Source organism: Solea senegalensis, linkage group LG1, assembly GCF_019176455.1.
Source record: "Solea senegalensis isolate Sse05_10M linkage group LG1, IFAPA_SoseM_1, whole genome shotgun sequence".
Lineage (NCBI taxonomy): Eukaryota > Metazoa > Chordata > Actinopteri > Pleuronectiformes > Soleidae > Solea > Solea senegalensis.
In genome coordinates, this window is record NC_058021.1 from 8,007,297 (window position 1) to 8,019,551 (window position 12,255).

General features: G+C 41.5%; 1 protein-coding gene across 1 annotated transcript; it reads left to right on the forward strand.

The window, feature by feature from the left end:
- The first annotated feature begins 677 nt into the window (after nucleotides 1-677).
- LOC122758328 (protein crumbs homolog 1-like) lies at nucleotides 678-7,752 on the forward strand. Its single transcript, XM_044012465.1, has 8 exons — nucleotides 678-870; nucleotides 1,185-2,141; nucleotides 3,443-3,993; nucleotides 4,085-4,250; nucleotides 5,322-6,240; nucleotides 6,327-6,368; nucleotides 6,478-6,597; nucleotides 7,187-7,752. Exons 1-8 carry the CDS (start codon nucleotides 822-824, stop codon nucleotides 7,437-7,439), a joined length of 3,057 nt encoding a protein of 1,018 aa, XP_043868400.1. The 5' UTR covers nucleotides 678-821; the 3' UTR covers nucleotides 7,440-7,752.
- Nucleotides 7,753-12,255: the final 4,503 nt, after the last annotated feature.

A 12,255-nucleotide genomic window follows, 5' to 3' on the forward strand; every position in this document is an offset into this window, starting at 1 on the left:
ATATATATGTGTATATATATATATATATATATACATATATATATGTATATATATATATATGTATATATATATATATATATATATATATATATATATATATATATATATAAATATATAGATATATATATATAGATATATATGAAAGTCCCAGGTTCAAACCCCAGTCCCTTCTAGGTCCTTCCTATGTTGAGTTTGTATGTTCACGCCGTGTCTGTGTGGGTCATCACCAGCACTGATATTCAGTCTTTGAGTCGCTTCCTGTGTGCTGCTCAGTGGCTGCCCACTGTTCCTAGTTCTTGAAAGGTTCCTAGAAGAGGATGAATAAAATGCAGAGGGCAAATTTCCCCACGGGAATTAATAAAGTTTTAATAAAGTCTTAACCCTAACACCCTGTAGTATAGTGTGCATGCACACATACACATCTCCATGTCTATATTGGTAATAAGGGATATGTACAGTATGTATAGTTAATGTGTTTGACATGTGAAAACAATATTTTAACTAAATTGCAGTTCATCCATTTTCATTGATTCATTGATCATTGATCATACTATGGTCAGGGAAAATTTAAAATACCAGTATTAGGCTCCTGGATGAACCTCTCCCTTCACCAACATGTGAATTGTAAGGCATTGTAAGTGCATTAGCTTAATCCCTTCTGTCTGGAGAGCAGCACTCCATGCGTTTCAGTAAGCAGGCACATGTGTGGAGGAGCAGAGCTGAAGATGGAGCCGCACACCTATTATGTGCTCGACACCTGTCACTGACCTGAAATGAAGATACTGCCAAACATCTAGACATTTGGACAACCTTTGTGAACAATGCTGCAGTACAGCATTCATGTGTGGATGTTATGGTTGCTTTATGCAGGTAATATTTGGCTACGGGAGGAAGGCTTATCATATTTCTAGGCCAGAATGATTTGTGTAGTTTCTTGAATTTCCTCTTATTGTCTTTTCACATAATAGTAATGGTAAGAAATAGTGGCATATGTGCTCGGTGTACTATGATATACTACACCCAAATTAGTGTAGAGTCTAGATATTTTGAAACTAAACTGATTATTTTAGTAATAATTGTCTGTTCATTTTTGTTTGTTTTTCATTTTAATAACACATAGCAGGGTCAAATATCTCAGACCAAGTAGAATATTAAGTGTACAAACTTGTGTCTTGTCTTTACAGGCACTTTGTCAAGTGAGGACATCAGTGGATGTGAACTGCAGCCGTGCCAAAATGGTGGCATATGTGAGAGCCACAGTGGGGGATTCAAATGCCTTTGCTCCCAGCAGAGACAAAATGGACGCCTCTATGGGGGTGAGAATTGCACAGTTGCACTTTCAGGCTGTGATGTCGACCAGTGTGAGAACGGAGGAGTTTGTTCTCCGTTACTTGTGAATGACCAGCACACTTACACATGTGTCTGCCTTGCTGGCTTCACAAGCCCAAAATGCAAAACCCCCACTGTCTTTTCATTTGAGTCCGAAGGCTACATTTACATAGAGACACAGCTTCGGTACCCAGAGGCTCCTCTTCGTGTCAAATTCAGCTTCAAGACAGAGAGAACAGATGGTACACTCATGCAGCGCCGAGTGGATGACCTGCTCCTCAGCATCGAGCTGAAGGATGGGCATCTTGCCCTCCGCAGCCTGAAAGGTCAAGCCACAAGGACACTGGTTCAAGAACTCCCAGAGTACCTGTCAAACCAGAAGTGGCACACAGTAGAAGCATCACTGGGCAGTGTGGTCAGCCACATCAGGTTGCTCTGCACTGAAAGAGACTGTCCAAGAGACTCCAGTGTTGGAGTCCAGCTGCTGGACAGAACTTCTGCTCTCACCAAGCCAGGAATAGTCCGTCAAAGCCTCTTCATAGGAGCAGCGAGAGGTTTGGACAGAGCAGTGGATGAAGCAGAGTACCCATCTGCTTTTCTTGGCTGCTTCAGAGATGTGTTTGTGGATTCACATCTGGTGTTACCAGAGCCAGAGAATTCAGACACTCAGACAAACATTACTGTGGGATGCAGTGACAAAGACAAGTGTGAAAGCAGCCCTTGTCAGAACCGCGGACGCTGTGTCAGCCAGGGCTGGAGGAGCTATACGTGTGAGTGCCACAGACCATATGAGGGACACGACTGTGCCGAGGGTAAGTGCCACTTGCACACGCACCAACACCTCTGAATGCAAATTTAAAGCTAGAAAGCCAAACTTTTTTATTTTAAAGAGGTTATACATTTATATAAACATACTTATGGCTTGTACTATGTTAAACTTCTGCCATTAAACCCTCCTAAATGTCCTACACTAGACTTTTTATGTATTTTTTTGGTTCATAATTTTTTGGTTTCACAATTTTCCATCCCATGTGCCACGAAGAAAAACCGCCATCCACACAATTGTCTGCATGTTCTCCTTGACACGTGACAAGGGCAACACCAAGTTCAACCTCAGTGGCCTCACTGCAGAAATCTCACTGGTTTCAGGATAATAGAGTTTGTGAACTTTAAAGGAGCTTACAGAGGCAGTAGAAATAGCACCGTGCTCAAGCCACTCAATCATGCAATTAGGAGGCACTCACAGCAACACCTGGGCTGAGGATTAAAAAAAAACCCGGGTTTTCTTTTTGGCAACTGTAATCAAGTTTTAGCAAGGGAAACACTGACCTTTACTGTTGTTGGTTGTACTGGCCATTTCCTTAACATTTTTTTCACGTAAAGGGCAATGGATGATGCCCATATATTTGTCAAATATAACCATTAAACAAGAAATTCTATCATTTTCTGCCAGCTGCAATCAGTTTCTGAAAAAGGGAATATCTGCATTTACTTGGTTGTACTGGGCCATTACAGGTGTTTCTACAGGTGAGAAGGGCGGAGTGGGCTTCACTGTGCCAAATATAACTTGCAAGCAGGGTTTCTGTCTGATGGGCAGTTTTGTGATGTTGATCTGTTGGTCACAACAGACCTGGTTGTTGCCACTCCCACTCCTATAGAGAAGTAATTGTGTAAAAAGTAAAAGTGCATAAATTATGCAGGATCTTATCTCTTGCTCTGACATATTGCACATCTTTTAAAATGCACTTTATTTTATTTTTATATTATTTATTTGATTCATTTTTGCTCTTGTTTTGCACCAACAACCAGAACACATTCCTTGTATTGTATTGCATTCAGTAAGCTATACTATATATTGGCAATTAACCCAATTCTGATTCTTTTAGTTAGCTTTAGAGATGGTGTGGGGTACATTTCCACTTAATCCAGACTAGATGTTCCCCATTTACAGTTTATACAAAGCAAAAAAAAAAAAATGCTGACAGTAACATCATAGTTATTGGATGTAAGCATTTTCACCTAACAACGTACAGTGTTTGACTTTCTCTCATGCACACACTCTCTCTCTCTCTCTCTCTCTCTCTCTCTCTCTCCACCGCCTGTACCCATACAGAGTATATCACTGCAAGGTTTGGAAACAAAGACCAGGAGAGTTACGCCGTCTTCTCCTTGAATGAGGACCCAGGTGATGCCGTAATCATATCCATGTTCATTCGCACCAGACAGTCCAGTGGCCTTCTCCTCATCCTGGCCAACAGCACCAGTCAGTACCTCCGCTTGTGGTTAGAGGAAGGCAGGGTCAAAGTCCAGGTCAACAACTTTGAGAGCCTTGTTGGTCAGACGCCTATCAGCGATGGACACTTCCATTTATTGACTGTGAAGATGGAAGGAATAGCAGCCAACTTGTTCCAGTCGGCCCAAGACCAGGGCTCCATGTCCATCAGGCACACCAAAGCCCACTCTGGGGATCTGGTTTTCGTTGGTGGGCTGCCAGAATCAAGGGCCTCAGCTAAGTTTGGTGGCTACTTTAAGGGATGTGTACAGGACCTGAGGATTAACAGCAAACGGCTGCAGTTCTATCCCATACAAAGTCCAGTGGAATCTCACAGCCTGGGAAAACTCATCAGTGTCGCAAAAGGATGCAGCAGTGACGACGCCTGTGCTGTGAGTCAACAGTTAGTGAGACATTTACCTGCACCCGTAGCACGTAGAACTTGCAGTGGATTCATTTGTACTGTTTGACATCCTTTATCAGGTCAATCCCTGTCTCAATGGGGGAGTGTGTTACTCCATGTGGGATGATTTCATCTGTAATTGCCCCCCCAACACTGCAGGGCAGCGCTGTGAGAAGGTGAAATGGTGCGAGCTGTCTCCCTGCCCCGCCAGTGCCGTTTGTCAGCCCCGCTCTCAGGGCTTTGAGTGTAAGTATCCTGAGAACAATAAACCATATGAAAGAAAAATTAACATAGTCTTCCAGTTTGCTGAATAAATAACAATATACTGAACAGCCAGAGGACAATTTGAATGGAAGTCCAAGGGGAAACTACGACCTACTTCTCACATAATCAGTCAGTAAACATCAATGGTCTCAATGACTAGTTTTAGGTCTTCCATAGAACATGATGGGATTCTTTTTAAATGATGTTCCCATTAAGAAGCATGTGATTGGTTGCTGGTGTCCAAAACCCTCAACAGGCCGCAGGTCAATTCGCTGGGCTTCGGAATAGGAGTTCAGTTTCTTACGGGTGATTTCACGGCCACTACTCCTGTCCTAAAAATATAACAGTTAGTGCTCGCGCAGATCTGTGCCGCAGGAGCACCCTTGGTAAATTGCTGTGGGAATAATACACAACTCCTTATATGGACATAGTGGCAAAAAAGCAGCTATATGTGTTCTAAGGGTTAATAATGGCCATGGTGCAGGCGCTATCCTTGAAATAGTACTGTACAACAACAGTGTACAACCTTGGTGGCTATTCCTGTTTGTGACGTGCGAAAAGAAGATTCACTGTCAATGTTTCTGATCTTCCTTTGGGGCGTCCTGCACTGTGCCGTCCTCTCAAGGCACTCACTGGTGCAGGTGCTGTTTAATTACCGGGTGGTTGATTACCGCGGGGAAAAGAGTTGAGGCAGGGATCCTATGGGATTCCCCTAAGACGAGGTAATCCCTGCTCAGATTAAGTCTGAGTGCCACATGTCTGTGAACGATAATGATGACAAGTCTTCCTTCACAGTGGAGCAGAGCTGACACAGCCCACAGCAGTGTATTTGTAGTGTATTTAAGTGCAAAAATGTGCGTTTAGAAATGGCTTTAAATGGCTGGGTTAGTTAGTTTACAGTGCTTGTTTTATCAATTGAAACCACATTACCGCACATAAAATAAGTGCACTTCATTTCTGTGTTGAAACAGATTAAATGTTAATGATAGAGAACTACATGGAATGCTAAAATACCATTTAAGTTCATACTGTTTAGTCTACCTCTGTCCTCAGGTTTGTCTAATGTGACATTTCGGGATGAAAGCAGTGTTCTGCACTACCGGAGCAACGGCAAGATTAGCCGCAACCTTACCAGCCTGTCCCTGAGCGTCCGCACAAGACAGTCCACTGCCACCTTACTGCACGGACAACAGGGCTCAGCCTACCTCACCGTGTTCCTCCACAACTCTCATTTGGTCACGGAGATCAAGGCTGGGGATGAAAAGGATCCCTCCAAGGTGACAGTTCAAAGCCAAGGTGCCATCAGTGATGGAGTGTGGCACACAGTGGAGCTCAGCATGGAGAGCAAGACACTACCAGCCTCCAGGTGGATCATGGATGTGGACGGAAGCCAGAGGGAGCAAAGCATGTCCAGAACAGCTACAGGAAACCTGGATTTCCTCAGGGAGGGAGCAGACATTTTTGTAGGTGGACGCAGTCTGGACACTAGAATGAAACTGTCTGGTTGTCTGGGTTCTGTGGAGATCGGAGGCCTTCTCCTTCCTTTCCACTCGGACAGAAGGTTGAACCTCCCCAGACCTCAGGAGGAGCAGTTTGTGAGGATGAATGGCAACGATGCCCTGCAGCACAGCTGCTCGGGATCCAGTGTGTGCGCACGCAACCCCTGTGAGAACCAGGGTGTGTGCGAGGATCTCTTTGACCTGCATCACTGCACATGTCCCTCTGAGTGGACAGGGCCGCTGTGTCAACATCCAATAGACGCCTGTGTCTCAGGTCCGTGCATCTACGGCAACTGTACCAATTACCCGGGCGGATTCAGGTGTGTGTGTGAGCCGGGCTACAGTGGTGAACAGTGTGAGGTTGAAGTCGACATGTGTGAAAACAGCAATTGCAGCAACGGTGCTACTTGCCTCAAAGGCGTCCAGACCTACTCATGCCTCTGCCTTCAGAACATGACCGGCCAATACTGCAAGTGAGTTCATTAAAACTTCATTTATACCTCTCTGACGTCACACTCACGGTTGTGCGAACAAGCTCTGACGGATGTGTTTCTTTCAGCGACAAAGTCCCTGAGATCCCATGGTACATTGAGACAAATCCGTAAGTGCCTTTGCATTTAAAAAAAACGACACTGTTCCAATAAAACAAGTACATAATAACTCGATTCAAGTGGTTGACAGTGACATTCTTTGTTCTTTTGTCTGTTAAGACTTCCTCAGCTGCCTGTGTCTACATGTATGGGTACAAGATGGAAATACAGCTGCTATAACGGAGGGAGCTGCTCAAAATTCAACACCTGTCACTGCCTGCCGGGCTTCACAGGACAGTGGTAGGACAGTCCTCTTTATACTCATTAACTTAATTAAGTTCACATACAGCACAATTTACAAGTGACATAATAGCATAATAACCTATGAACAACTAAATTCTTCTCTTTGTTTTAGGTTTAGTGAAGTATCTTTTTACAAAACATGTTATGAATAGCCTGACATTTCTTGAGAAAATAAGTGCAATTTCAACAATATAATGCCTTAGTTAACCATTTACAAAGGCACCAAACATTTAGCCATAGGTATCTGGAACTGAAAGATATCATTCTTTTTTTTTTTGTTTCAGTTAACAGATATTAAAAAAATGATTTCAATTTTAATATTCCTTATTTTTCATTAACAATAATAACCAGCAGTGGATCACCCACTTCTCTTTCGACTTTGGTTTACAGAGCAGCACAAACTTTAATTTCCCAGTGGAAAAGACTGTCTAACATTGAGATAAACAAACATTCTTAAGATATTGCTCACTCACTCCTTCTTATTAAATATGTACAATCTGTTTTTTCCTGTCGGGCTGCTTTTGCAAATATGATTTAAATGTGTGTTGTAATGCCTTAATGTCTGTGTTCTTGTTGTTCTTCCCAGGTGTGAGAAGGATGTTGACGAATGTGCCTCAGACCCATGTATGAACGGAGGCTTCTGTGTCAACTACGTGAACAGCTTTGAGTGTGTGTGTGACATGAATTATTCGGGGGATCATTGCCAAATAGACGTCAGCGACTTCTATCTGTACCTCTTCTTAGGCCTGTGGCAGAACCTCTTCCAGCTGGTGTCCTACCTCGTCATCCGCTTCGATGATGAGCCAGAAGTCGATTGGGGATTCTACATTAATGATTAGGCCCCTCCTTGTCTATTACTGCGCAGACATCTAGAAGAGATTATTTGATGAGTGGGAAATGTCACATTATTGGCCACAGAGAGTTTGGTGACTCTCTGTGGCCAATAATGTTATTACAACACACAACATTGTTTGTTTTTTACATTTAAGGTTCATTTGCAGCAAACCTCAGAGAACAATATGTATTCCAAAAATGTACTGACATGACCCAAGAACAAAATCCTCACAAAAGCAAAAACAGATCATCATGGCTACAGATCATCTAAATTAATTAATTTGGTGATTAATATTTTATATTGTATAATTTTTTATAAGTGTATAATATCTTTTGTTGTTTTTCCCTTGTGCCTTCATTTTTTTTTTAGTTTTGCAAAATAACTCTTTCTGCAGAAATGAATTGTAATTAGACTCTATTTTATTTAATTGTCCAGGCAAGAACCGATTACCTGTCTATAGCTGAGACGTTGTGCATGTATGTGACCTAAAATAAATGAATACAGGATATTCTGCATTTACAATAGGTGATATGTAGAATAAAAAATACATACATACTCATTGAGGAACTACTGTCATCTCGAAGTGCAACATAATAAAAAAAAAAATATATATATATAAACCCAAAAATAAAGGTAAGAAAAGCTTAAAAGATCTTGCAAGGATGTCCTTGAGCAGTGCGTTAAGGCTGATGTCACTCTGGTGAGACTTTATAGAAGTGAATCTCTCATCTGTGTTCGAAGTCTTGTCCTGACCTGGAGTGACAACAGTGCAATGTCCTGATGGGAACCTCAGCAGAGGTTTGGCTGTGGCTCTGCAGTGTCACTGAACAGTCCATAGGTGTCACATTTGTCTCCTGTAACCTGTTTCTGCAAAGAGCGGACGGAGGAGGACAGGCAGATTTTCATTTGGCTTTAAGAATCATCGCCAACTCTACTTATAACGAACCAAGTCATTCATTATTCCTGAACCTACAGACACTAGGATATAAATGTGTTTTCTTGTTTTGATCATCAGGGTTTTTGTTTTATAAATCCCACGCTGACAGGTAACATAAGCACGACACCAACCGACGCCTTTTCTGTCTATTTCTCTTGTGCAGAATGCTGCTATTTAATTTATAAAAAATGTGTGTTAAGATGTGTCAACACAAATGTACCTGCATTTATTTGTGAATACCTGTGACCGAAATAAACTAACTAACTAACCAGACTAACAAATTCACCTTGCTTTGCCAAGCGTGTTCCCTGAAGCTTTAGTGGTGACACAACAGCTGCTGCACTGGTGTGTAAATGAACTGTGAGCTCTGTTGGAGCTTTTTCTTTTATTTTTAAGTTGAGATCTGATCCCACGAGTTTCTTTGCTCTGAAAAACCCCAAATCAGGACTACATCCACAGCTGTTTTTACACAAAAACAAGCGTCTCTTGGCTCACCGGGACAGATGAGACACTCTGACCTCTTCCTCCTCATGAGTGGTGGCTGTGTTTGGTGCATCTAGAAGAGTCTGATGCAGGGTCACATGGTACACATGGAGTTTTGGGAAGGTCAAGTCAGAAAGCTTGTACGCTGCAGCACTAACTGTAGATTTTATGCTGCTGTCTTTGATTTTTTTTTCCTCCATTTATTTGCCTTTGCTTCCATCTGGTGTTGTATTCCAGATCTGCTGCAGCAAAGAATACATGTATTGTTACATAAATCACTCCTGCACAAGTTATGACACATGAGTGGTGGGTGAAACAAGTTCACAGAAGCAGGAGAGAGTCTGGATCACCCACGTGCAGGGTGACACCTGTCAGGTCCTAACATGACCTGGAGCTTTTTGCTGCTGTGTTCTCATACGATCTCACTCAAGACACATTTTGTGACTATAAATCATCTGGGATTGTAGTTATCATGGGATTAGGATTATCACCATGGCGCCAACCGATCAGATGTGACTAAAAATGATTTCCTACAATACTAATACTAACACAAATACTCAATGATCCTAAGAACTTCAGAGAAAAGAGAAGATTTTTTAAGAAAAAACATTCTCTTTAAGAATGTAGCTATTTAGAAGTCAAAGACAAAGAAAAGTAAAAAATCAAAATCTGAATTTCAGTGCGCTCCACAGCCTGAAAGCCACCTTCTGTAAAAGTAAGTAAGATTTGAGTCACAGATAATCTTTATTATTTCTATTGATTTTTTATTTATTTTATGTGTTTTTATTGTGGTTCATTGTTTGCTGTTATCCATGTTGTATGTCTTATTTGTCATTTATATTAGTTGTTTTAGATGTATGTCCTCTAGTCTAGTAATATAAGTGCTTTAAAAATAATGGATGGATCGGTCATGTAAAGGTCATCAGGGAATCTTTAGGACATATAATAAAAAGTTTTTTGTAAATGTATGTAACCTAAAAAAAAGGAGAGATAAAAACAGAACAAACATGGAGGTCTCATAGAAGTGCTTTATTACTGACCTCAGATCGAGAAGATCTCTGGTTTGTCCTCATCCTGACCTGGAAAGTCTTGTCCAGATGGTGCAATAGGGAGCAAATATTAAGAGGAAAGCAATGTGCATCCATGTCCCTTAACTCTGACCCCCACCACCCCAATTGGCAAACATCCTCTTTGTGGAATCGTCATTGAGCAAGTCTCTCTGAATCCCCCGCAGACACTGAGGCCCTGCTGTGCAGCTCTGATTGACCTCTGAGGACACAGACAACTGATTACACAATGTGGGTGCTTGGACACGACTCATGTTTTAATATGATATTTCACTCAAAGATCTGTCATGTCAGCTGTCAGAGGAGAGATCAGATGTTTGCCAGTGTCTTTCTAAGAAGTAAAACAGTGAATTGTCTCTGATTTAAAGTCCCATGCTAGACTTTATTCAACTTAAATTTGTTTTGGCAGTGGTCCGAAAACAGAGTACAACCCACATGAGTCACAGGAGTCAGGAGGGATGATCACTTTGTTTAACTTGGCTCTGTTTTCCTGTTTAAAGTACAGGATATATACACCAGGAGCTACAGGTTTTTCTTCCAGGCTCCTTACCACAAGCACTTTTACAGGACTTCTACGCTCTACTCGCAGGCGCTGATACCAGGCATCACCCTGTAGTTCTGGCTTACCACTGGCGAGAGCAACCTTTCAGGTCAGTATTTTAAATGCATTCACCTGGGGCAGGGAGGCTGCCTGTAGCCAAAGTTACACTCAGTACTGCTTTACTCCTGTGTATGAGCTGAACAGGATCACGCTTGCATCTCCTGTCTTTTTTCTTAAAGGATATAAATTGACCAATCACTTCCTCCTGAATCGCTTTATGATGGAGTCTTCGCAGTTTTAGGCTGTTACTCTGTTTTTTTTCTCGTCCTCTGACATTTGCTCGTCATGGCCGATTATGTAAATGAAGGAATTTACTGTGGTTTCAGTTTACACTTGTTTGCCACGGGCCATACAACGTATACATGTGCTGTATATTTGAATACTGAAAAGGTCTCTGGTGCAGATACAAAAATCAATTAGTTAAGACCCTGTAATCCAAATCCATTTCAGAGGGTTTTTCTCCAGTGGAACCAAAACCAGGACTCTGTATATTGTGTCCCTTAACATAGTTTGTGCTTTAGCCTCTTTATTGAAATAATATCATGTTGGTTTATGGTAAATGACATTACATGATATTCAGCAGACGCTTCTATCCAAAGCGACTTACAATGGAATTTAGTACAATCTGGATGGAGTCTGGTGTTTTAATGGCTTCATTAAAGGCTTTATTCAAACATAGACATAGTATAGTCAGAATTAAACACATTTAAGGGAAATAGACTATAATTCTTGATGGAAAATGTAATTTAACTCAACATTGATGCTCTCCAAATGTAAATTCAAGCAGTTAATCATAATTTCCTGTAAATGTAGTTGTGTGTAGCATTAGCTTGTGGCGTGAGTTGTCTTTTAAACACAAAAGGCAGAAAAATGAAGGCAGTTAGCTCTAGCATTAGCCCCATGTGAGTGGTTGCCAGTTGTGTTTACTTGCATTACTAGCTTGAGTTAACATAAAGTTGTAGTAGTTGGTAGTTGCAGGACTGTTTAAAAACACAAAAGATGTATCTGCTACACTTGAGTGTCAGCTACTATTCGCTCTTTAAAATCAAGGCAGTTAGTGTGTGCAGTACATGTGAAGTAGTGTACATAGTACTAAATTGTACTAAATTAAATTAGCAAAATACCTGATTGAACGTTATCTGGTGCCCCCTGGTGGTCTGGAGCCACCTTCATTTTGAATGGCATCCAGATGGAAAGAGGAGCAAAGAACAAAAATTAGAAGTTTTTTTGAAATTTGGAGTTTGTTTGACTGAAACTTCTTCCAGCACAGACTTGCAGTGAAAATGTGGGAGTTTGAATTAGCGGAACCACACTGATCTCACTTAGCTTCTTCTTCTCCACGATGTAATAAGATTACAGATATTTAATCACCCTTTAATCTACTCGGGTTCTTAGCTCCTGCTCATCTGCCGCCGCCTCGTCACTGTCTCAGTGCGACATCGGTTCATTTTATGACCTTCAGTGAAGTTTATCCAGTGAACTCAGCATCATGGAGCTTTTTTAACAAACCCTCTAACGAATCTATGTAATTATGCTGCTGCTGGAAATGACTTATTATGGTATTTTTGATTTTTTGACACCTCATATGTCTGGTGTCACGATAAACGGCTGCAGCCACATCACACTTTTATAATAAACCTGTGCTTTTTTTTTGGGGGTTCATGCCCGTGCAACGATTGAATAAAACATGCAGATTTAGCTGGAGGTGATTGTCGATGCTTGACGAGTCGAG